Here is a 27,343-nt window from a genome sequence, read left to right as displayed (position 1 = left end):
ACTTAGCATCTATTGCTTAAAGCAAATAACTGAAGTGAAAGCCGGAACAAATACAAAGAATATAGGAGAGCTACAGAAAGCTGGATTAGAAAGGTTAAAAGGGAGGAAATTGGCAAAAACAAAGCATTAAGGGCAAAAGGAGGCTTTCTATAGGTAAATTTGTGGTATATGGATAGTCAAGTTAGGGGCATGGGTGCTAAAAGATGAGGGAGGCAAGCTTATAGTAAATAATGAGACAATGTCTGAAGGACAATTTAAGTGCTTTGCCTCATTTTTCAGAGGAGATGGCTATTGCCATTGTATAATCACCAGAGATGGGTGCAGAACAATTAAGTGAAGATTATTACTCAGAGTACTAAATAAGTTACACAAACTTTAAAGTCGACAAATCAGAGTTTAAAGGTGAGGATTGAGAAAACCTAGAAAATGAATAGCAGAGGCCTTGACTATAAGTTTTCTAGAATTCTTCAGAAAAGAAAATGGTGACAGAGGACAAGAGGACGGGAAATGATGCATTCAACGTATCAGTTAAAAAAGGAAGATTTATGTCTGCATCCAGAGCAGTTGTGCTCTCAAAGTCTATAAAGAAAGCTCCTGCGTATCTTTTCAAAATTGTCAAAATATACCAGTGGCTTTTAATCTTATTCAGCTGACTTAGAAGCAAGTGTAATAAGTAGAATTTGTACAATGAAATTTAGAAATTTTGGTTTGAATTTTAAAGAGCCCTTGACATCAGGATCCTTGGGGATTGGTGGGCGGAGGGGGCAGGTGCATGAAGATTGTCCCGAATGAGGCCCACCATGGACCTTGATGCCAGCAGGGCCTGGCCCAATATTGCCGGTGGCAGCGTTATGGGTTTAGGGAATGGTGGGAAGGGTTATAGTTTAAAGTTTGTGCAGTTGGGGAGGGGGTGCAGGGGAAGGACAGATAGTAAAGGTGATTTTTGTGGGGGGGCAAAAGGGCAAATAATTAATTGTTATTGGGGGGGGTGGGGGAGAGGGGCAAAAGAGATATATTTATTTTATTTCATGTAATATTTCTTTTTAAATTTACTGGTAGGGTTGACAGCCCTTTAAAAATGGTGTCAGCACCTGCACACATTCAGCTGAGGCCATTGCCAGGGACGGACAGCCCGCCCCCTTCACGTGATCGGGGTGGGGGGGGATGGTGGTGAGGCCCGGCTGGCTATATAATTGAGCTGCTGCGGCCCGCACGGGCGGCTGCCATTTTTTTTTTTTGCAGGCTTATGAAATCCAGCCCTTTTGAGGTAAATCCTAAAAACTAAAACCGGACTAATTCACTTTTGCTTTTTATAGATCGTGAAAAGCTCAGCAAAGAGGATGGTCCAGCTGTTTAACGCTGCCATTTTCCCTCCCTTTTGTCAGAGCAGTGATGGTATTGGGACAGGTCTATGTGCATCTTGGAATAGCTTCATTTGCTGAAAGGGAATGTATACCACAGAACAGTGGATCCTGCTGACCCTGGAATTTCTGGAAGAGCTTAAAATATGGGAAAATCAAGGATGGCGAACCACTGGAAAATGAGTTGCATTTTTGGAGCTAGATTTTGCTAAAAATTCAAGAAGTGTATTACTAATAGAATAATTATCCTAGCTTGGTGGTCTTCACTTTGCACAGCCATCGATATTAATTCCAATGTGAAGGACCGTTTATCTACTTCCATTCCATGCATTACAGAGTCACAGATTCGGAGGTGGAGGGGAGGGGGCGCATGGTGAGGGTGGCAGTGTGGATGCCACAAAGTATTTCTTATTTAACAGTAATCTACTGGCAATGTTTTAAGTATTTTGGTTTGGAGAATATCCATTGAGGAAGGGAAAACTGCCTAAATATTTATCAGATCAGTCACAGCATGGTGGATTTACTGGTCTAAATTATCCAGGCCAGTTAGTTGACCGTGTTACCATATGATCATTCTGTTGGAGTAATATCTCTTGTTCCAAAAAGAAAATGTCTTCCTTTGCATACCTTTTCACTGTACAGGGATTAAACTAGTAATTGGCTTGCAATATGCAAAGCCAATGCTACCTATGTTTAACCTTGGTCTTTATTCAGCTCTGTAAAATTTGGCAAGCAAGACATATTCCTGTTAGCTCGTCCAAAGTGAAATTCAGAACCACTTCCTGCAGTGTTTCATATTTGTACAATGTGGGTTTTTTTGTAACACTTTTTTTGTTTTTAATTTAATCTAGTATCATAAAGGCTAGATAGTAATGTATCAGCACTATTCTCATGGACTTTCACAGGTGCCATGTAACTCAATAAATGTAATATAATTTTATCTCTCAATAACCAAACTTTTAGATTTTAACCATCATCTTTTCAAACATCAAGGTGCAAACATTTGATTAACAGTTTTCACTCCTGTGAATATTGGTTTTGATATTTCTTATTTTTGGCCACATGTTCCTTAGGCAGGCACTGTCATGTTTTGAAATAGAAATACCTGAATATTTGGAGCAATTCTGATTTGCTGCATTGACTTAGTGTAAATATTTTTCAGCGTGAGTACAGCAGCTTCTTGGCAAGCTGATAAATTCAATAAATCTGGTATTTTGTGGATTCATGTCCCATTTCAGAGCTTGAGCACAAAAATCAAGGATAACACTCTTGTGCACTGTCAAAAGTGTAGCTTTTTTGTATGAGACATTAAACCAAGGCGCTGTCTGCCCTGTCAGGTGGATGTGAAAGATCCAATGGCGCTATTTTGAGGAAGAGCATTGGAGAAGTTATCCCTGGTGTCCTGGCCAATATTGCTCCCTCAATCAATATCACAAAAACAGATTATTTGGTCATTATCACATTGCTGTTTGTGGGAGTTTGCTGTGCACAAATTGGCTGCACGTTTCCTAAGTTACAATTGTGATTACACTTCAAAAGTAATTCATTTGGTTGTAAACCACTTTGGGGTGTCTTGTGATTGTGAAAGGTGCTATATAAATGCAAGTCTTTATCTTTTAGGTTACAAGGTTGGCATCCTTCCATCTATGAAAGATGATGGACACACAGCAAACAATCCACTTAGGTGGGGTGTCTTCTCTTGGTGCACATTTGCTGATGGCTATGAAGGCCAATCTTTGAGAGGCAGGTTATGCCACAAGTGCTGCACGTGAAGCTGCCAAGTGACGCTATGAGTTGTTGCTTTTGACATTGGCGCCTGTTACCAAGCCGCTATAGCAACTGGTTGTCGTGGTTGTGCATACCAGTCCACAGGATGTGTCGCCATTTCGCTCTTTCGCCAGCTAATGACTCCCAAGTGCAATAGTTGACATTTATGGCCTTCATGTCAAGCTCGCAAGCATCCTTGAAGGGGAGCTTTGGGCACCCTACTGGTTGTCTGGCCCTGGCTACCTCACCATATAGAAGGTTCTTGGGTATGCGACTGTCTTCCATCCCGCGGACGTGTCTGATCCACCGAAGCCGCCTCTGTTTGATTAGTGCCAACACACTTGGGAGCTCTGCCTTTGAGAGGACTGCTGCATTTGTGATTTTGTCCTGCCAGACACCCCACCTAAATGGATTGTTTGCAGCATGTCCCATCATGTTTCGTAGATGGAAGGATGCCAACCTTGTAACCTAAAAGAGAAAGACTTGCATTTATATAATGCTTTTCATGATCACGAGACATCCAAAAGCAGTTTACAACTGCAGTACTTTTGATGTGTAGTCACTATTGTAATGCAGACAGTGAAGATGTAAATTATTGAGATTCTTCTCCTGGTAGCTATAAGTTGTCCATGTTGTACAGCCAAACAGCAAGGTGCTGAGAGCATAGGCCTTATAAACCATCTGCTTTGTCCAAAATCATCTCACTATACAAAAACAAAGGCCACAAAGGAGACTGACTACAGGAGCATCTCACTCCTTCGCATCATGAGGAAGGCCTTTGTTCAGACAGTACTTAAAAGACTCCATTTACTTGCAGACCGAGTGTACCTGGAAGAGCTGTGCTGTTTCTGTGCCAGAAGATCTACTTTCTCTTTTAGAAGAGCTACTATTTAATACACTCAGAAAACTAGTTAACATCTTACAGGAACCACATACTTTGTCTAATGTAAATTTATGCTGCTTGTCATCAAAATGATATAGAAATCTGGCTTTTGTTAATATTAGCTGTATTTGGCACAAGCAGAGGCAAGATTTCTATAACTTACTTTGAGAAGTAGTATATGAAGAAATATTGGGAAAGATTTCTTTAGTGGAGCTGATTAAATCCTCAGTTTTCACAGTACATCTGCCTATTGGGGCCATGCATAATGTGGAATTTTGTCCCTTTTATTTAGAAACCTAAACTCAGCGTTAACCACCAACTGATGAAATATGTTTGTTTGAATATGAATTGAGACCGGGAAAAAGACTTGCCTCTTGGCACCCTAGTGCAATCTTCTGTGGAACTACCATTAGGATTGCCACCTCTGAACGTATGCTTGGAGGTTTCATCAGTTATCAGTTAAACTTTCAACCACCCTGCTGTTCTGTTCCATTCCCACTATTGGTCACCAATACATTCATCATGGCACACCACCTTCCCATACCAATGGGGAAGCAAACAGAACCTTCACTACCCATTTGGGGAAGAAAAACATTTATTCATTCACAGTTGTGGGGGGTGTCACTAGCGAGGCCATTATCTTCTGTTCCAAATTGTCTTAGAGAAGGTGGTAGTCAGCTGCTGCCTTGAACCGCTGCAGTCCATATAGTGAAGATACTCCTGCAGTGCTGTTGGGTAGTGAGTTCCAGGATCTTGACCCAGTGACATGAAGGAACAGCGATATATTTCCAAGTTGGGAAGGTGACTGCATTGCAAGCGAACGTTGATGTACTAGTGCTCCCATGCGCCTGATGCCCTTAACTTTCTATGTGGTAGAGATCGTGGTTTCGGGAGGTGCCGTTGAAGAAGCCTTGGGGAATTGCTGCAGTGCATCTGGTAGATAGTATATGCACTGGAACTACGCAGTCAGTGGTGGAGGGAGGGAGTAAATGTTTTAAGTTGGTGAACGGGGTGCTGACCAAGCGCTTTGCATTATCCTGAATGGTGTTCAGCTTCTTGAATGCTTTTGGAGCTGCACCCATCCAGACAAGTGGCGAGTATTCCATCACACTCCTTACTTGTGCTTTGTAGGTGGTGGAAAGGCTTTGAGGAGTCAGCAGTGAGTCACTGCAGAATTTCCAGCCTCTGACCTGCTCTTGTAGTCACAGCATTTATGTTTCTGGTCAATGGTAACCCACAAGGTGGTGGTGTTGGGGTTTTGATTATGGTAATGCCATTGAACGTGTACGGGAGGTAGTTAGACCCTCTGTTGTTGGAGATGTGCATAGACTTAGTGGACTGAATTGTACATTCCCGCCACCGAAAATGGAGCTGCAGTGATCCTAAGTGCGGTGGCTCATTTAAATAGCCGGGGCAGCCCGGGGATCCGAAGGCGCGGGATTGCCAGCCAGTGGCAGGAAAATCGCAGTGGGATGGAAGGTGGCGGTGTAAGTATAATTAATTCATTAATTTTAATTTATTTAAATATCTAAATGGCATTCCCGTCCAGTATTAACTTTGAACAAATTGTAGCTTTTATAGCGCTTCTACGGATTTGCTAACAAACAGCACCCTGAGTTCAGGCATCCTTCTGTAAAATGATCTGGGAGAGGAAGCATGTTTGTAACATGTTTTGCGCTCTATTCTTTGCCCCCCGCCACACACTTTTTTCTTCTACCTTCGGGAAGCCCATTTATCTGTCAATAATGTAACTGGTTTGAGTCTGATCAAGCAAGTTAATTTTGGGGCCATTGTTTTTATTGTTGTTCAGTCAAATTGGGAAAGTGAGTGCTTTGTTTTTAAAAGAAAATCCCAGACCTGTGTGATAACAATATTTACAGTGTCATTCAAGTAAGTTCATAGAAAAATAAGATGATCAAAAGAGTAGACATTTGACCTATTTTAAGTCACTGAAGCAGAAACAAAATTCTTTGAACAGAAATTTACAACAATTGAAAATCACTTGCTGCATAAGCCATATATTAAACTCTGCTCTGAGCAAAGTTTAACAAATTCGATTCTCAGCCTAACACGCCATTAACCTAAGATCATTTTTACCTCTGATATTTCGGTCCTGAATTTGCATTAATAATAATGGTGAGGCTGTCAGCACTCACTGTTATGGAATAAATCAGACAGCAACCTCGACCCTGCACATGTGCTGTTAAACACAGAAATCTGGAAGTTGCGGTCCGAGTTACCCTGCTCCTCCTCAAGTTGCTATCACAGAATGTCCCCGACACACATTGAAATGCAAGTAACATGGGGTAGTTACCCACTAATAACACACTAAATGTGGCAGAAATAGGAAATTTGGGAGTAAGTGATTTTTTAATGGTGTGAAAAGTGATAATTACTTCCAACCAACTTCTCTGGTCCTAAAAAATTAATTTTACAGGTCTGGAGTCTCATTCCTTCAGAAGTTAATTAGTGTTGGAGATTTAAAATTTCTGTTTCTTCTCTCTCTCTCAATCCCTCCTGTCTTTCCCAATCTTTATTTCAATTTCTGTATATGATTTAAATCTAATTATACTTGCTTTATACTTCCTGGTTTAGACTCTGCAGGCCTGATTTTAACTGTAAGTGAATGGGTTTGGAGTGGGTTAAAATCAGGCCCTTTGTGTCTGTGAGGCTTCTTTCAATCTGGTTGAAGAGCCATGCTGTTTCTTGCCCTGCTGATAAATGCCACTGATCATCTATAGAGGGTTTTGCATTGGAACAGGGACCGGATTAGAGCAAATCTCCATTCAAATGCCAACAAAAGCTTCGCGAGTAGTAGTTGGTGTTCCTTCCCTGACTGCAAAATCCAGACCACAGTAATTTATTGGGTGCATGCAAGAAAGAGTGACAATTCCACATGCTCTCAAATTTGTAGCATATGGTTAATATAAATGGCTCAAGTCGGGACAGCAACGCCTACAGCTGCTGTAACTTCTGGGCACTGGTGGCCATGCAACCATATTCTAGTATGTCACCACCTTCACCGGAGAAGAGGAAAGTGGGGGAGGAGGTGGAGGAAAATAGCGTAAGAACAACAGTCTGCATTTTATAGTGCATTAATGTAGAAAAATATTCCAGAAAGTGTCAGAGGCATAGTTGGAAAAAATTATGGTAAAGAAACTTTTTAAAGGTCTGTTTATTTAAAAAAAAACTGGCTTCCCTGACCCTTTCTGCATAAATACCCAAGCATAAGCTTGTTTGGTCTAGAGTATTTACTTTAATATTCGTAGTAGTATGATTAGGTATGGTAGCATAGTGGATATGTTACTGGACCAGTAATACAGAGGCCTGGACTAATCTGGAAACGTGAGTTCAGACTCCACCACAGCAATTGGAGAATTAAGGATCAGTTAATTAAATAAATCTGGAGTAAAAAGCTAGTACCAGTAATGGTAACCATGCAACTCCCAGATTGACTGACTAAGAAATTCATCTGGTTCACGAATGTCCTTTAGGGAAGGAAACCTGCCATCCTTACCCAATTTGGCCTATATTTGACTCCAGATCCGTAGCAGATGGTTAACTTAAAAGGCTTCTGAAATGGCCTAACCAGTCACTCAATTGTCCTCAAGAAGGTGGTGGTGACAACTAGCGATGAGCTAAAAGCTGGGTTTGCCTGCAACGCCCACATCCTGTGAATGAATAAATAAAAGAAATGGCAGTCTTGGCAAAAAGGAACTTTAGATTAAAATTGTAATAAATTGATTAGAAATAGTGATACCATAGTTTTTGAAAAGAGTAACTAATCCCTTGACAATACATGCCACAAATCAGTGATTCTTAGCTGTATTAGTGGAATCTCTCTCTACTCTAACAACTATTAATAGACTGACAGTGGGAAAAAAACTAACGTTGATAATATTTGTATTAGTAGTATTTCAGCAGGTAGCTTGAAATGGCCTAACTCCCTGCAGTTATATCTGTAAATTCAGAAAACAATGTGCACAAAGCAGTTGGATTGATCTCATCTCATTCCATGAAGTTGAGTTGAAAGACCTTCCAACAAATTTCATTCTGCAGCAGTAGCTCTCTTTTATACTGTTTCTGTTTTGATAACCTGCTGAAATCTACTCCATTTATTTTAAATTACTAATTTGTTTCCTTTCATTAAATTGACATTTGTGTTATTGAATTGCTAATCTAATATCTATGCTGACATTTTTGGTATAAATTAAGATACAGTGGCGCAGTGGTTAGCACCGCAGCCTCACAGCTCCAGCGACCCGGGTTCGATTCTGGGTACTGCCTGTGTGGAGTTTGCAAGTTCTCCCTGTGACCCCGTGGGTTTTCGCCGGGTGCTCCCGGTTTCCTCCCACAGCCAAAGACTTGCAGGTGATAGGTAAATTGGCCATTGTAAATTGCCCCTAGTGTAGGTAGGTGTTAGGGAATATGGGATTACTGTAGGATTAGTATAAATGGGTGGTTGTTGGTCGGCACAGACTCGGTGGGCCGAAGGGCCTGTTTCAGTGCTGTATCTCTAAAATAAAATTTAAAAAAAAATAAATAAATCATGAACATTAACATAGCTCACTGGTAGCACTTTTGCTCTGAGTCAGAAGGCCTTGTGTTCAAGTACTGCTGCAGGATTCGAGCATCTTTTCTGGATTGACGCTGAGGATTTCTGCCTTTGTCGGTGGTTATCTTTTCGGATGAGACGTTAACTCGAGTTCATAACTGCCTATTCAGATAGTTATAAAAGATCCCATGGCATTATTCAAAGAGCAGGGGAGTGTTCTCAGTTTTCTGGGCAACATCACCTAAAATATATTGACTGGTTGCCTCACTGACCAATTTTTGAAAAGAGTAACTAATCCCTTGAATTAAATGATTTTCACCTGGTCTAATTATTAGCTGCAATTGGATTGAAACGTGTTCAGAAATGTTCAGTGATATGTGAATTCAAAAATGCTGACCATTTGTGGAGAGTCGATTATCATAGTTTACAGCAAACAGTTGTATTTTTGTGGTAGATAGGTGGAGTTGCTTCACTTAACTATCTTCCATTCTACATTCTCCCCCTGCCCCAATTTTCACTAGTAAGTCTGGTGTTTAGTTGACACTGCCCACTGCCATTTGTTTTTCCTGTCACCAGCTAGGCCTTGGGTCAGAATTATCACCCCAGTAATTTGGCTATATTTCATTACAGCTTTGTTAGAATAACACTATCAGAGAAGACACATCAAACTTTTCAATTAAGTAATTTTAAACATTTTTGTGCTACACTTTCTAAACCTTCTGTTAGACAGGATCTTCTGTCTTTGTTTTAACTTGAGACACATGAACAAGCATTGCTTTGCAAAAATAAAATATGTATTATTTTAATCTGAGTTTTAAAAAAGTATCAATACCATTTACCACAATTCATTTAAGAAACAAAGTAACGATTTGGCAAAAGTGAAACAAAATTGTTCTTATGGAAACCAGAATGGACTGTCTTAGCTTGTGAAAGAGGTAAAGCAATGACGAGAACTTGTTGCCTATAGTGTCACAAGCTGCTGACCTGTAAGGGAATTTTTTAACTGATCATTGTCATGGTTGAAAATGGCAGTAATACACTAGTGTACAGTGAGGTACTAGGGGTACTACAATAATCTCTCATTCTACTTAACGGATGTGATTTTGTCCAGACAATTAAATAAACTGGACCAAAGCCAATTTCCCCAGCAATAAACCTATTAAAATTAGTGATGTTTTATTGATAGTGCACTGGAACATTTGAGTGGGAACAGAACGTGCTGGAATTAAAGAAACATAAGGAAGAACTTGCAATTTTACTGCATCTTTCATGACTCAAAGTGCTTCACAGCCAATTCAGTACTTTTAAAGTATAGTCTCTGAAATTTAGGGAAACAGCAACCAATTTCCATACAGCTAGGTTCCACAAACAGCAATGAGATAACTGACCAGATAATCACTCTCTTTAAAGTTACGTTGGTGCTGGGGATGTGGGGTGGATCTGTCAAGATTGTGGGGGAGGTGGGTTAGAGAGGAGAAAAAAAGAGGAGGTGGTGTGATGATTTGGGTGCAGATCTTTTGCCAGAATATAGTTCTGGTGATGGCAATCTATGGTCAGGCTATTGTTTATCTTTTCTGGACTTGCTTTGTTTCCAGAATTTTCTAAACCTCCTGCATTAGCAGTTCTTTCTGTGTTCACCCAAAGCATTTTCTTGCCCTTTTTCCTAGGTTTTCACCATCCCAGCAATTTGCACTTTTTTTGCATTTCTTTTTCATCACCTCATCTTTTATATCATCAAACAGCTCTCTATAGTTCTGTTGTGGAGTCTTCAGGTCAAGAGAGAGGAATATAGCTAAGATCTGAATGACTAAAGTCAGTGCTCTAAGCAGAAGAATGCAGATTGCCCTGGAGAAAAAGGAGATATTATTCCTGAGCTTGGTTGCAACAGTGTAGGAGCCCAAACAGAGGCTGGAATGGGAATAGATGGAGGGACGGAGGGGTCAGGATCGCACTTGCGGACAGAATAGAGTTGTTTAGCAAAGTATTTTTATTTATTTAGCGAATACAAATCCCTGGAGCTAAGTGATAGCCTCCTTATTTGCTGGGTTTAAGATGATTAGTCCACCACTTAGTCTGTAGAGGAGATGCTCCTCGGTAATGTGCAGCATTGTTTGTGTCCCTCCACAAATGCATAAGGGGTTTGTACTGAGTCCCCAGCAGTGGAGGTTGGCTGCACAGTGGCCCTGGCTTGTCCTGAACCTGTTTAGCTAGGACTACTCTCTCCATGGTCGTTCAAAGCCTGCCATTCGACAGACGGGGGTTTCTCACAAGGAATTGTTAGTGACTTCCCGTGTTTCCCATTCCTTGACCCAAAGGATGTCTGCTGGTAGATCGTGCTCAGGAAGGTTGCTCCATATGGGGCGCCGAGATGGAAAGTGGGCAGTAGGTGGATTGAACATGTCATTATGGAGTGGTAAGTGAGGTGCAGCACGGAAGGTTTCCACCAGCTTGTGGGTTTTCGTCAATCGGCGGATATGGGGGAGTGATGTTTGAGAGGACAGGAAGCCAGGGGCTGAGCGTTGAGCGGAGGGTTCCAGTTATGATGTACATTGTTGCATTCATTTGAGTATCAATAAAATGTGTGTGTGTGTGTGTGCGTGTGCGTGCGTGTGCGTGCGTGTGCGTGCGTGTGCGTGCGTGTGCGTGCGTGTGCGTGCGTGTGCGTGCGTGTGCGTGCGTGTGCGTGCGTGTGCGTGCGTGTGCGTGCGTGTGCGTGCGTGTGCGTGCGTGTGCGTGCGCGTGCGTGCGCGTGCGTGCGCGTGCGTGCGCGTGCGTGCGCGTGCGTGCGCGTGCGTGCGCGTGCGCGCGCGTGTGCGCGCGTGTGCGCGCGTGTGCGCGCGCGTGTGCGTGCGCGTGTGCGTGTGCGTGCTGACCTATACCGGACAGGCGCACAGTACTCAGCTGCTGAGTATGATGGGGCACGTGCTGAGGTCCAGAGCGTTGTGGCCGCAGCGCCACATGGATGTAGATCCAGCAAGTTTGGTTAATCGGTTGTTTCCGGTTTCGACCTTTGCTGCTGTTTTCTTCAAATGCTCCCAGAAGGACAAAGTCCTATCCAGAGTCACTCCCAAGATTGTTGGGTTGGGATCACGCTTTAGTCTCTGACCATCCATGTAGATACGCAGGTCTTTTTTGGCACTGGCATTGTGGAGGTGTAATACACTGAATCCCTCTAAAACCATATCTAATGTGAGACGTCATGTGCTGCAATAGTCAGTTAACTTTGTACTGTCTTTGTTAAGAATCTGGTCCAGGGTGCAGAAGGATGGAGCTTGTGTGGCACAACAGATGTCATCTGTATAGATGAACTTGCGAGACGTGGTTGTTGGCGGGTCATTGTGTATATATATATATATATTAGAACAGCGTTGGGGCTAGCACTGAGCCCTGTGGTAGTCCGTTGGCCAGTCTTCTCCAAGCACTTCTCCCTTGTCCAAGGTGGACTCTAAATCATCTGTTGCGAAAGAGTGTTTCAACAACTGTCCTGACCCAGGTTGGAAGTACTCTGGACAGCTTTAGGAGCAGGCCAGTGTGCCACATTGTATCATAGGCAGGTGTGAGGTCCAGTAGCACTATGCCTGTCTTCAGGTTCTTTTGGAAGCCATTTTCAATATAAGTGATGTGTGCCAGAACCTGATCACATGCTGCGCCTCTTACGGAAACCAACTTGATTGAATTAAGGATGGTCTCTACTTCCAGAGATGTGTGTTGCAGGATAAGACACTCCGATCTTAAAGCACGCAGAAAGTAGTGAAAACTGTCGATCGCTGGCAGCCAGTGTGAGATCTTATCTGGGTTTTGGAATGGCAGTGATTTTTGCCATACCTTTGGGAGTGAGTTTGAGCTGATGATTCTTGTGTAGAACTGAGTCAGCCAGACACGAGCACGGGGGCCAAGTTGTTTCAAGAATTCTGGTGTAATATTTTCATTTCCCATTGCTTTGCCACATTTTAGGCCCCTTCATGCTTTCTCCAGTTCAGTGATCTTGAAGGGATGAGGACTACCATGTTCTGCATATTGCTGGCGTTTTTTTTCCAGTTCATTATGGGTGATGCATTTTGGTTTTTTTTCCAATGGTGTCCTCGCTACATGGAGCAGATGACTAGCAACTTGGTTTGAGGTGATTGCTAAAATCACCTGTACTAAATTGCTTACAGTAAGCAGTATATTATGGTCTAATGCCACTTAGAAGTTTTTTTTTAAATTCCTTCATAGGATGTGGGTGTCACTGGCAAGGTCAGCATTTGTTGCCCATTCCTAATTGCCTTTAAAGGTGGTGGTGAGCTGTGTTCTTGAACCATTGCAGTCCATCTGGTGTAGTTACACCCACATTGCTATTAGCGGGGGGAGTTCCAGGATTTTAGGAATCAAAGATGCAATCTGTGTGTGGAGCCGGAGGACATAGGTGCGGTTTTGAATGATTACTTTTCATCTGTGTTCACTATGGAGAGGGATGATTTAGTGTAGCGGTCAGGGAGGGGGGGATTGTGATATACATGAACAAATTAGCATTGAAAAGGTGGAAGTATTAGTTGTATCAGCGGGCTTATAGGTGAATAAATCCCCAGGCCCAGGTGAGATGTATCCCAGGCTGTTATGTGAGGCAAGGGGGAGATAGCAGGGGCTCTGACACAAATTTTCAAATCCTCTCTGGCCACGGGAGAGGTACCAGAGGACTGGAGGACTGCAAATGTGGTAACATTATTCAAGAAGGGTTGCAGGGATAAACCAGGTAATTTATAGGCCAATGAGTCTAACATCAGTGGTAGGGAAATTATTGGAAAAAATTCTGAGACAGGAATTAATCAGAGATAGTCAGCATGGCTTTGTCAGGGGGAGATTGTGTCTAACAAATTTGATTGAATTTTTTGAGGAGGTGACAAGATGTGTAGATGAGGGTAAAGCAGTTGATATAGTCTACATGGACTTCAGTAAGGCTTTTGATAACGTCCCGCATGGGAGATTGGTTAAGAAAGTAAAAGCCCATGGGCTCTAGGGTAATTTGGCAAATTGGATCCAAAATTGGCTTAGTGGAAGAGGCAGAGGGTGATGGTCGATGGTTGCTTTTGTCAATGGAGGCCTGTGACCAGTGGGGTACCCCAGGGATCGGCGCTGGGAGCCTTGCTGTTTGTAGTGTACATTAATGATTTAGACGTGAATATAGGAGGTATGATCAGTAAGTTCGCAGACGCCACGAAAATTGGTGGTGTCGTAAATAGTAAGGAGGAAAGTCTTCAATTACAGGACGATATAGTTGGGCTGGTAAGATTGGTGGAGCACTGGTAGATGGAATTTAATCCTGAGAAGTGTAAGGTGATGCACTTTGGGACGACTAACATGGCAAGGGAATATACAATGGATGGTAGGACCCTAGGAGTAGAGAGGGTCAGAGGGACCTTGGGGTGCTTGTCTATAGATCACTGAATCACTGAAGGCAGCAGCACAGGTAGATAAGGTGATTAGGAAGGCATACAGAATACTTGCCTTTATTAGCCGAGGCATAGAATATAAGAGCAGGGAGATTATGTTAGAGCTGTATAAAATGCTGGTTAGGCCACAGCTGGAGTACTGTGTACAGTTCTGGTCACCACATTATAGGAAGGATGTGATTGCACTGGAGAGGGTGCAGAGGAGATTCACCAGGATGTTGCCTGGGCTGGTGCATTTCAGTTATGAAGAGAGACTAGATAGGCTGGGGTTGTTTTCCTTGGAGCAGAGAAGGCTGAGGGGGGACCTGATTGAGGTATACAAAATTGTGGGGCATTGATGGGATAGATAGGAAGAAACTTTTTCCCTTAGCGGAGATGTCAATAACCAGGGGGCATAGATTTAAGGTAAGGGGCAGGAGGTTTAGAGGGGAGTTGAGGAAAAATGTTTTCACCCAGAGGGTGGTTGGAATCCAGTGTGTTCACTGCCTGAAGGGGTGGTAGAAGCAGGAACCCGCAACATTTAAGAAGTATTTAGATGGGCACTTGAAATACCATAAGCATACAAGGCTAAGGGCCAAGTGCTGGAAAATGGGATTAGATTGGATGGATACTTGATGGTTGGAGCAAGCGCGTTGGGCCGAAGGGCCTGTTTCTGTGCTGTCGAACTCTCGGACTCTCTGATTTTGATCCAGCGACAGCGAAGGAACGGTGATGTATTTCCAAGTCGGGGTTGTGTGTGGCTTGGAGGGGAACTTGCAGCTGGTGTTCCTATGCGACTGCTGTCCTTGTCCTTCCAGGTGGAAGTGGTCGCGGACTTGGAAGGTGCTGTTGAAGGAGGCGTTGAGTGCTGCAGCGCATCTTGTAGATGGTGCATACTGCTGCCACTGTGCGTCGCTGGTGGAGGGAGTGAATATGAAAGGTGGTGGATGGGGTGCCAATCCAATGGGCTGCTTTGTCCCTGATGATGTCCAGCTTCCTGAGTGTTGTTGGAGCCGCACTCATCCAGGCCAGTGGAGAGTATCCCATCACATTCTTGACTTGTAGATGGTGGACAGGCTTTGGTGAGTCAGGAGGTGGAGAATTTTCAGCCTCTGACCTGCCCTTGTAGCCATGGTATTTTTTTTTTTGGCTGCACCAGTTCAGTTTGCTCATTAATGTGCCCATTACTGGGAAATAGGGAAGGTTGTGAAAACACAGATTATATTCTTAAAGTTATTTACCATGCTGGCTCAGTGTTGGTATGAAATAAAACATAACCTTTGTTTACCACCTTGTGACATTTGTGCACTCTGAACGAAAACCTGTTTCAGTACACTGGCTTCCTGGTCTTCACTATTGACCAATGTTCCCTGTAAACCGAGCAGCTGCACAGCAACCTGAAAGTCGCTGTGCACAAGTCAGACCCTTTTTAATTACCACTCGTGTGCAAAAAATTTAAAGGGGCTACATCCGTCGATAACTCAACTGCGCTGTCCAGAACAAAATTAGAGGGATTGTTGCAACTGACATGGATAAAATTTCTCTGGGTAACTAATGTAGCATTTGCATATATCGCAATACAGACATGGCTGCTGCCAAATTAAATTACAGCTTGAAAACTTTGCTTAGTTCATTTTAGCTTGCTCATAATGAGATTGTTGATACTGAATCTATTTTCTGTAAATCTAAGTATTAACTAGATTTTGTCGATTATATATCTAATATTTTTATTCTCTTTCTTGATAGGTTCTACACGAAACCTTTCCCAAACATACATTTTTAATGAATGGCCTTATTCAGGGTGTTAAGGTAAGAATATATCTGCAATTCAGTTTCCGGATTAGCAGAGAGAATTAAATTTGATATCCGTTCATAGGAATAGAGATGAGTAGAGATGTAGATTGCATGTGAGGTTGCAGTATCAGAGCTTTGAAGATTGCTGTCATGGTCATTGCAGCTGAAATTTCATTCTGATGTTGCACATCATGCATTTAACTGTTGTGAAATTATTTTTGTTGAGCTTAAAGAAAAAATTTGCTTTCTTCAAGTATTTTGTTTCAGTAAATTTAGTATAATTTAGGAAATGAGTATGCAGAATGAGCACAATGCACATTTTAAAGGTGAACGGTGAGCAGCGGAAGTTATGCTGCAGTCTCTTGTGAGTGGTATTGTAATGTCTATGTCCTGAACATACCCAGTGCGTGATGGTATCATTAAACATGAAATCTGGCCGCCTTGGTGAATGTCTTTCTTTACAAGTTCCTCCCAATATATAAAGATTTTGGTTACAAAATGGGAGTAAAGTAAAAAAAAAAAAATGTTTTCAGCAAAGGCAGTAGAGACCATGATGAACAAAATAAGCTAGCTCCCAGTGACCTACCTGCTAGGATGGTCAAGATTTTCATCTAGATTGGGTTGAGCCTTGTTGTTTCTGACGTGTGGCTGCACTCAGTTAAATGGATTCTGCAGGGTCCTAGCATTCATTTGGTTCAACAAGGCTAGCTTTGGTAAGTTTGTTCTGATTAGGCTGACAGCTTCTGTATCATTGTTAACAGACAGCCACAGTAAAGTGTTTAGTGTGTCATTGTTGCATTTGAAAGCAGGATAAAATGACTGCACCCATGGAATACATCAGAAGGCTAGGAATGTGTGTTAGAGCTTGAGAGCCGTTCAGTTCATACGTTGACTCATGATGTACATACATGTTCTTCAGAGCTAATAATATATTCGAACTCGGAAGGTGAAAATGAAGAGGCCCAGACTCGGTATAAGGAAATTCCTGAGCTCGGGGAAGCAATTTTGCTAACTGAGATTGGCCCGGAAGAGTGCGGCATGCTAACGAACCTTCTTGCTCCCAACAAGGCAAAAGCTTTGCCATTTAAAATAATCATCTCCAAGTTGGAGGAACATTTTACTCCTAAGCCACTAGAGATAGTGTAAAGCTACAGATTTAGAACCAGAAATCAGAGAAGTAGCGAACTGTGGCACAGAAGAATTTATCATTACATTGCAACCTGTACATTATGAGACTGATTCATGTGTGGGTTGGTGGATGAGAATCCAGTCAAAGTTACTTAAACACACACAATCTTGCATTTGAGCTATTGTGTAAGATTGCTTCTACCATGAGATGGCATCAAAGAATGCTCAGGAATTTCATCCTATGCAAGTGACTAGTTACAGCTTCTGTCAAGTCTAAAGCGGGGAGACTTGATCAGAAGAGTGCCGTTAAGTTTAATGACTTGTTATCGTTGAAATGGCAGCCACACGGCACTGGCATGTCGGTACAAAAATGGCGAATGCTTTAATTGCCAAAAGATAGGCCATATTGCAACTGCTTGCGGAGTGAAGTCCAAAGCAGGAAAGAGAACTCTTTCTAGTAATGGGAAACAGTGTTGTAACAAGGGCGGAATTCGCAATCTTGAAGTAAAGGCAGAGTGCTTAAGTGAAGAGGCGCTGTTGGGTTATACAGCATTTATGCCACTAGCAATCCGTCAAATGACAGAGGATTTTGTACAGATGTGTTCTTAAATCAACTGTACATCAACATACGCATTGATATGGCTGCAGATTGCTCCATCATGAGTTGAGACACGTGAGAAAGCAAATTCAGTGATGTACCTCTAATTGAAAGCACTGTTCAATTGGAAACCTACTCTGCTGATGTGTTAGAAATGTTTGGACGGATGGAGTGCAATGACCAATATAAAGGCAATTAGCTCAAGTCACCCGTACAAACATACGAATTAGAAGTAGGAGTAGGCCACTTGAGCCTGCTCTTCCATTCAATAAGATTATAGCTGATCTGATTGTAATCTCAACTCCACATTCCCAATTACCCCCAATAACCTTTCATCCCTTTGCTTATCAAGAATCTATCTACCACTGCCTTAAAAGTATTCAAAGACTCTGCTTCCACTGCCTTTTGAGGAGTAGAATTCCAAAGACTGACGATCCTCAGAGTTTCTCCCACAAGAGGAAGCATCCTTTCCATATCCACCCTGTCAAGACCCCTCAGAATCTTGTATGTTTCAATCAAGTTGCCTCTTACTCTTCTAAACTCCAATGGATACAAGCCTAGCCTGTCCAGCCTTTCCTCATAAGACAACCCACCCATTCCAGGTATTAGTCTGGTAAACCTTCCCTGAACTGCTTCCAATGCATTTACATCTTTCCTTAAATAAGGAGACCAATACTGCACACACTACTCCAAATGTGGTCTCACCAATGCCTGTATAGCTGAAGCATAACCTCCCTACTTTTGTATTCAATTCCCCTCACAATAAATGATAGCATTCTATTAGCTTTCCTAATTACTTGCTGTACCTGCATATTAACCTTTTGCGATTCATGCACTGGGACACTCCGATCCGTCTGCATCTCGGAGCTCTGCAATCTCTCACCCTTTAAATAAAATGCTTTTTTTATTCTTCCTGCCAAAATGGGCAATTTCACATTTTCCCACTTTATATTCCATTTGCCAGATCTTTGCCCATTCATTTAACCTACCTGTATCCCTTTGTAGCCTCCTTATGTCCTCTTCACAACTTACTTTCCTACCTATCTTTGTGTAATCAGCAAAGTTAGCAACCATGCCTTTGGTCCCTTCACCCAAGTCATTTATACAAATTGTAAAAGTTGAGGGCACACCACTGATTATATCTTGCCAACCAGAAAATGACCCATTTATACCTACTTTGTTTCCTGTTAGCTAGCCAATCTGCTACCCATTTTTGTAGTGAGATATGTCGACATACCAGTGTTAATAGGAAAAGTCTGGCTTCGTAAGCTCAAGTTAGACTGGAAGCATGTTTTCTAAGTTGAGATGACCAAGAAGCATGATCAGCTATTGAATAGTTACAGGAACATTTTCGAGGATAACTATGAAAGTAAATTGCTGTGAAAGCACATATCTGAATTAAGCCTGATGTAAAACCAGTATGTTGCAAGACTAGGTTGGTTCCTTATGCTCCCAAAACCCAAGTTGAAGAGAAACTAAAGAAGCTAGAAGGGAATGTTGTGCTAGTGAAAACTGATCAGTGATTGGAGTACCTCCATTATAGCAGTGCCCAAGTCAGACAAAACCATGAGACTATGCGGGGATTGAAAAGTCGCAATCAACCAGATAGTAGATGGTGAGCAGTATCCGTTATTGACCTCTCAAGATTTGTATGCGGAATTAGTGGGATCCAAGCCATTTACGAAGTTGGATCCACAGAGTGGATCGAGAGAGTCAGCAGAACCTTATGATAAACGCACTTGGGATTCTACTCCTGCACGAAGCTGCCCTATGGCATGAAGTCTTCTCCAAAAATCTTCTAAGTTACAATGGATAAGAGTTTGCAAGCAGTACCACGTTCCTTGTGTAATCAGGATGATGTGCTGATCGCGACTGCAACAGAGGAAGAGAATCTTCATGTGTTGGATGAAGTGTTAAAAAGGCTCAATGAGCACAATGTGAAGTTGAAAAAGAGCAAGTGCGCCTTTATGCAATCTGAGGTAGTGTTCCTTAGCTTGAAAATCAATGAAAAAGGACTACAGCCAGTGAAAGAGGAGACAATAGTCAATTCTCCAAAGCCAAAAGATGTGTCTGAGCTTAGATCTTTTCCAGGCAAGGTCCAATAATACTTGTGATTTCTGCCTGAGCCCCTCTACATGAGTTGTTGCAATTCCTTACTGCACTTGGCTCTTCTTGTTTTATTGAAATGTGTGTGACATCTACGGAAGTACATGATACACCAGAGGTCTAGTTCCAATTTGCTTCTTGGTTACTAAAAGTTTAGATTTTTAAAAATAGTGCAAGAATTTAAGAAGGAAGGTTGGCATATGAGGACGCTGTTCCATGGAATGTTACAATGCAGGAGTGCATTGCATTTTGCTTGCATGGAGAGTTTTAAATTATTTTTGCCTTGTGTTTCTGGAAGCATTTTATGACAAATGTTAATCTATTTGGCTGAATATTTTGTAAGAAAATTAGTGTGTCCTTTTTTATCATAACTCTACTCACTATATCTCTGCAGTTGATCTATTGTATTAACTTTATTGAAATCATCAGAAACTCCCAATTGCTAACTTCTGAATTTGATCTATATTTTGTTCATGCACTTGCAAATCTATTCTAACATGATTTCAGGTTCCTTTGTGTTGCATGTGTTTTCTGACTAAACAACTATCCAGTTAACCCGGTGTAAGGCTTCTATCATTACAACCCACTCTGCATCTCCCATGATAGCACAACTAATTACCCATTTAGTTTACAATTTTGCTGGCACAGCCTAGATGTCAGTGCTAAAATGTAAAGTAAAACGTGCTGCTGATAGCCAACTAATGCGATGGATTCACCAGACTATTCTGTTGGTGACAGGGTAAACAAAGTTGCTTGAGAATGAGGCTGACCAGCAAGTGGTCAGGATCTGGAATGCGCTAACTGAGTGTGGTTGCAGCAGATACAATCAGAACTTTCAAAAGGGAATTGGATAAGTACCTGACGAGGAAAAAAGGGACATGGGAATGGGACTAGCTGAGTTGCTTTTCCAGTGATCTGGCATAGTCATGATGGGTCGAATGGCCGTCTCCTGTGCTGCAACCATTCTATGATTCTATGACCCGGTTCTGTTTGTTGTTGTGTCTTACAAGATTCTAAGATACTTTGTTGTTTGCTGCCCTGTATGAATCTTCCCCCACCCACCTCCAGTTCACCCACCCTCCCATTATTGGGGGTGATCCATTGTCTAAAACATAACTAGACTGAAGTATTTTAACATTGTTGTGCCTGTTATGTGTTACGAACAGGTGTGAAAGATGTCTGTCACTATCTTCACCTGGTCTTATTGTAACAGGGTATTATTTTTTAAACAGTGTTTTGAGTTCCCCCTTTGTGAATCCTTGTTCACGACTTTCCAATTATAAGGCAAAGAAACCAACACACCAGGTTTTCTCAGGTTTAAAGGAGAAAAGTGAAATTTATTAAAATTTAGACAAACTCTAATACGGTTGACGCCTACGGATATATTACGTGCCCACTCCAGCATGCACACGCAATATATGCATGCAGATAGGGACGGAAAAGAGAAGTTATAAGGTGAAAGCTTTGAGGCAGTCTCTAATGGTGTTTTTTTACTGTGCTTTGAGCTCACTTGATTGTAGGTAGTCTTGCTGTTCGTCGGGGCCTAGTGTTCTTCTTCAACCTTGTTCACGTAGGAGACTTTTCTCTCTTTGAGGTTCACGTGTTTTAACAAGATTCAGTTCCGTGGGAACGAGATGGAGGCAGGCAGGACTGGAGAGGAGGTTCTGTTCCAACCGGTAGGACAAGGCTTTGTGAGATCAAATCCTCTGTTGGTGGTTCAAATTCAAAACCTGCATCAATCAGTCATGTGACCAAAACTGGTCTGACGACGACTTTGTATTAGGGAAGCAATGACTGGGTCCCCATTGTTGCAACACTGTCTGTTACTATGCAAATGTCTTTCCAGTCAGGGTGAAATCATGTGTGCCTCAGTCTTGGCAGGTGGGGGTTTGCCTGACATATGTTTAAGGCTGCATTTGCTGGCGCTGTACTGGCACATGAGCAAACGTAGCCTGTTCCACGAAAACGACACAGTCTGCGACATTCAGGCAGCTGCCAGAACTAAAGATGGTGCTGCTCAATTAATCACAGCAAGGCAACGTAAACCCATAGTGGGGAGAGAGCGGGCGGGGGAAGCGGAGAGAGAGCGGGTGGGGTGGGGGCAAGTGGGGAGCGAGCGGGCAGGGTGGGAATGTGGAGTGAGCAGCGGGTGGGGGGGGGGTGGGGGGCAGAAGCGGGGAGCGAGCGGCTTGCAGTCAGTGACCAGGCGGATGTGCTCTCCTCGCTTCCCCGCGTTACGTGATGACGTCATCTGCGCATGCGCCAACCAGTCCTGGCAATGTGGAACACTGCACACGCGCGCAGAGCAGGAGCCCATTTGCGCATGTGCGCAGCTTGGCACGGTCTAATGACATCCGCAGCTGGCTGCGTTGTCAGGAATCACTTTGTATATTTAACATTGTATGGTGCTGTGGAGGCTGCCTTGCAATGCAACTGGTGGAAGGTCCATTGTACTGACAGTTTCTGCTTTAAGAACTCGAGGCAAAAAAAAAACAAATCATCATGACGAAATTCTGCATTCCGATATCGTACATTTTCTGGAACGGCATGCTGCTATGCTAGTCTTTGTAGTTGGCAAGGATTATCACTGTCATATAAACTATTTTGTTCTGTTAGCCAGTTCTTTGCAGATTGATCAAAAAAGGCACTTTCAAGTCTATGGGTTAGGCACACAAAACTGAAACAATGCAACAGGTTGAAATTAATCTAATTGGTAGGCATCAAACATCAGTGCAGTTGGTTGATTTTTATCAATAGCTTTGAGAATGTATGTTACATGTTCAGACGAGCTTGCAGAAATCCACACATTTTTTGATAGTCTGTAAAAGGCAGCTTGCATACATATCATACTTCTTGCGATACAGCCTATGCAAAACAAAATGAGATGACGGCTCCCTGATGAACTCTGGCACATCTTGTGAAAACCTATCTCTTAAATGAGAAAATGTCTTACAAAGTGCAATAAATATTTGTCCTATATGTTTAATACACGTACACTCCATTTTACGGCTCTGGAATTTTTAATTGCCTAAAGTGATTAAATTTAGAATGTTTTCCCAATTCATTTCATCTAGGTACCATAAGCTAATATACTTGTTAGAAGTTTCAATTTGACTTTTTTTTTACCTTTTATTGCTGCCTTTATGAAATGTATTATGGGAATCTTCAAATTGTTGGGATATACAACTCCCATAAGCGACTTATGGTAATGCATGTTTGCTTAATGATAGCACTAACTGGCATTTGGAATCAGGAATTCTGAGTGTTCAGTAATTAGCTTTTTAAAGGATGGAAGGTCTATTCAGTAATGGATGACAATTACATTTGAAGTTGAGCAGGCCAATTCCCAAATACAACATAACAATTGACTTAATCATTTCTGTTGCATCATGTCTTTTTAGCACGAAAAATTCTTGATTAGTACAGCTGTGTTCTGAACTTGGGTGACCGTTAGATCTGGCATATTGATCGCTTTGGATTTTGCACTGTGATTCTTGCATGTATTAATTTTTTTTAAGAAGCTTTGCGTTTCCTTTTAGTTGTAAAGTACTGGGAAAAAGGAATGCGAAGAGGAGTCATTTCCTCTTAAAATTATCAACTTTTATAGAGATTTCCATGAATGTGCAGAGCATTCAAACAGATTGAATGTATATATCTGTAGAACGATCTTCACTGGTTCAATAACAGGTCCATAATGAATGTGTCACTACTCTGATTTCCAGTGGGTAATTGATCATACATATTCAGATAAGATATATCTTCAGTCATGTTTTTGTGATTGAAAGCCAGTGGCGTACCTCAGGGATCAGTGCTGGGACCCTTGCTGTTTGTAGTGTACATTAATGATTTAGACGTGCATATAGGAGGTATGATCAGTAAGTTCGCAGATGACACGAAAATTGTGTCGTAAATAGTGAGGAGGATAGCCTTAGATTACAGGAAGTTATAGATGGGCTGATGAGATGGGCAGAGCAGTGGCAAATAGAATTTAATCCTGAGAAGTGTGAGGTGATGCATTTTGGGAGGACTAACAAGGCAAGGGAATATACAATGGATGGTAGGACCATAGGAAGTACACAAGGTCAGAGGGAACTTGGTGTACTTGTCCATAGATCACTGAAGGCAGCAGCACAGGTAGATAAGGTGGTTAGGAAGGCCTATTGGATACTTGCCTTTATTAGCTGAGGCATAGAATATAAGAGCAGGGAGGTTGTGATGGAGCTGTATAAAATGCTAGTTAGGCCACAGCTGGAGTACTGTGCACAGTTCTGGTTGCCACACTGTTATGACCGACCGCTCCAGTCAAAGCCCCCCAATCAAAACATACGATTCTGATTGTGGTGGGAGACATGCACTGTTAGGCAATCTGTGGAGGGACGGGATTGAATTAACATATCATATTAAATTTTCCAAATTAAAGAAAGACCCAGCCAAATTTTACTATCTATTAACCCCCGAATGAGACTAACCAAGCCAGGTGTCTTTAAATCAACAAATTAACTGTTTAGTTAGAAAAACTAAATTCCTAAACACTATGAAGATATAAACAACAGTTAAAATAGCAAAAATTAGAGACTTTGAAAATTTACAGTTCAATGTTGCTTGAAGTCCTCACAGCCGTCTGATAGGGAAAAAAGGTTCTTCCACAGTAGAACAGTCCGTAGTCTAATTCCAGCAGTAAGTGATGTTTTCCTTCCAGCAATGGATTTCAACAATTAACAACTTGCAAACACTTTTTAAATGAATCAATCTGACTTTAGCGTTTTTGAGTGATAAAAGATTGTCACAGTCTAACTTCCCTTCCTTCAGTTTAAACTATCTGAGATCTCTGTTCTGGCTTGAGTATTAAAAAATTTTGAGATAATAATTAAACAGACAAAATTCTCTTCCTTCAGTTTAAATGGCTAAGATCTCTTTTTTTTTTCAGGTGCTAACACTAGCTGGCTGTCTGTGCTCTCTGTTATAAACAGACTGTCTTCATCTAAAAGCCAGTTCAAAATTGAATTGTAACAAATGTTTTGCATGATGCTCAATTGAAGTGGCTGTATCTGTGGTAATGAGAATGCACCCTTTGAATCGCAGTCTCCAAGGCAACAAAAATGCACCTTCCGGTAACTCGGAGGCCTGCTGGGTCTTAAAGCAGTACTGATCCTTTGCAAAAGCCTTAAAGGTACACTGCATATTCCCGGAGAGAAAAAAAATACAGGACCATGACAACACTATAGGAAGGATGTGATTGCACTGGAGAGGGTGCAGAGGAGATTCACCAGGTTGTTGCCTGGGCTGGAGCATTTCAGCTATGAAGAGAGACTGGATAGGCAAGGGTTGTTTTCCTTGAAGCAGAGAAGGCTGAGGGGGGACCTGATTGAAGTATACAAAATTATGAGGGGCATAGATAGGGTAGAGGGGAAGAAACATTTTCCCTTAGCGGAGATGTCAATAACCAGGGGGACATAGATTTAAGGTAAGGGGCAGGAGGTTTAGGGGGGATTTGAGGAAAAATGTTTTCACCCAGAGGGTGGTTGGAATCTGGAACACACTGCCTGTAGGGGTGGTAGAGGCAGGAACCCTCACAACATTTAAGAAGTATTTAGATGAGCACTTGAAACTCCATCGCATACAAGGCTAAGGGCCAAGTGCTGGAAAATGCGATTAGAATAGATAGGCTTGATCGCCACTTCCTGCCAAAGTGAACAAATTGTCCTACGATGAGAGGCTGCATTCTCTGGAGTTCAGAAGAATGAGAGGTGATCTAATTGAGACCTACAAGATTCTGAAAGGGCTTGATAGGGTAGAAGCTGAGAGATTGTTCCCACTGGTCAGAGAATCTAGAACACGGGGACACAGCCACATTATACTCCATCTGTCAGATTTTTGCCCACTCACTCAACCTATCTATATCGATCTGCAAAATTCCTTATGTCCTCTTCACAACATACTTTCCTACCTATCTTTGTGTCATCTGCAAAATTAGCTACCATGCCATCACTCCCCATATCAAAGTCATTGATATAAATTGTAAAAGGTTGAGGCCCCAGCGCAGACCCCAGCGGAGACCCCAGCGGACTCCACTCTCTCATCCTGCCAATCAGTAAAGGACCCATTTGTACATACTCAGTTTTCTGCCAGCCAGCCAATCTTCTATCCATGCTCATATGTTACCCCCACGCAATGAGCTCCTACTTTGCACAATAACCTTTTATGTGACACCTTGTCAAATGCCTTCTGGAAATCCAAGTACAGTATGTCGGTGGGCTCCCACAAGAACGCAAGAAATCGGAGCAGAAGTAGACCTTGTGGCCCATCGCGCCTACTCCACTATTCAATACTATCATGGCTGATCTTGGGCTTCAGTTCCACTTTCCTGCCTGCTCCCCATATCCTTTAATTCCCTGCGAGACTAAAAATCTATCTAACCCTGCCTTAAATGTGTTCAATGATGAAGCATCCACAACCCTCTGGGGTAGAAAATTCCAAAGATTCACAACCCTTTGAGTGAAGTAATTTCTCCTCATCTCAGTCCTGAATGATTGACCCCTTTATCCTGTGACTGTGTCCCCGTGTTCTAGCTTACCTGACCAGTGGGAACAATCTCTCAGCTTCTACTCTATCAAGTCCTTTCAGAATCTTGTATGTCTCAATTAGATCACCTCTCCTTCTAAACTCCAGAGAATATAGGCCCAATTTACTCAGCTCCTCATCATAGAACAACCCCCTCATCCCAGGGACCAATTTATTAAATCTTTGCTGCACTGCCTTCAGTGCAAGTATATCCGTTCTTAAATGTGGAGACCAAAACTGCACAGTATTCCAGGTGTGGTCTCACCAAAGCCATGTACAATTTTAGTAAGACGACTTTATTCCTGCACTCCAATCCCCTTGCAATAAAGGCCAATATGTCATTTGCCTTCCTAATAGCCTGCTACACCTGCAAGTTAAGTTTGTGTGTTCCTTGTACGAGTACTCCCAAGTCTCACTGAACATGAGCACTTATCAGTTTCACACCTTTTTAAAAAAAAAATATTCTGCTTTTCTATTTTTACAGCCGAAGTGAACAACTTCACACATTATACTCCATTTGCCATCTTGTTGCCCATTCATTTAACCTGTCTATATCTCTTTGCAGCCTCTCTATATCCTCCCCACCTACCTTTCCTCCGAGCTTTGTATCATTATCAAACTTCGATATATTACTCTCTGTCTCTTCATCCCAGTCATTAATATAGAGTGTGAATAGCTGAGGCCCTGGCACTGATCGTTGCGGCACCTCACTATTAACTGCCTGCCAACTTGAAAATGCCCCATTTATGCCCATTCTCTGCTTCCGGTCTGTTAACCAATCCTCTATCCATGCTAATGTATTACCCCCAACACCATGGACCCTTATCTTGCCTATTAATCTTTTATGTGGCAACTTATCGAAATGCCTTTTGAAAATCCAGGTATACTATATCTACTGGTTCCCCTTTATCTACCCTACTAGTTATATCCTCAAAAAAAACTCTAGTAAATTTGTCAAACAGGAGCTCCCTTTAGTAAAACCGTGCTGATTTGTTCTGATCATACTCCCCTTTATCCACAGCGCATGTTACTCCTTCAAAGAACTCCAATAAATTGGTTAAACATAAATTCCCAATCATCTTGAGTTTTTCTAAGTGCCCAGCTATAGCCTCCTTAATGATCGATTCTAACACCTTCCCCATGACAGATGTCAAGCTAACTGGCCTATAGTTACCTGTTTCC

At 42.1% G+C, this 27,343-nt stretch overlaps 1 protein-coding gene across 1 annotated transcript in view; it reads left to right on the top strand.

Annotated features, from left to right (window-relative positions):
• Positions 1-27,343, top strand: part of LOC137369233 (hippocampus abundant transcript 1 protein-like) — a 143,168-nt gene that overhangs the window by 45,165 nt on the left and 70,660 nt on the right. Inside the window, exon 3 of the mRNA XM_068030110.1 lies at positions 15,721-15,783. Coding sequence (XP_067886211.1) covers positions 15,721-15,783 — 63 coding nt within the window. The remainder of the gene's footprint in view (positions 1-15,720; positions 15,784-27,343) is intronic.

The sequence above is a fragment of the Heterodontus francisci genome, chromosome 4 (genome assembly GCF_036365525.1).
Source record: "Heterodontus francisci isolate sHetFra1 chromosome 4, sHetFra1.hap1, whole genome shotgun sequence".
NCBI lineage: Eukaryota > Metazoa > Chordata > Chondrichthyes > Heterodontiformes > Heterodontidae > Heterodontus > Heterodontus francisci.
Note: the sequence above shows the minus strand (reverse complement) of the source record. Positions and strands in the feature narration are given on the sequence as shown.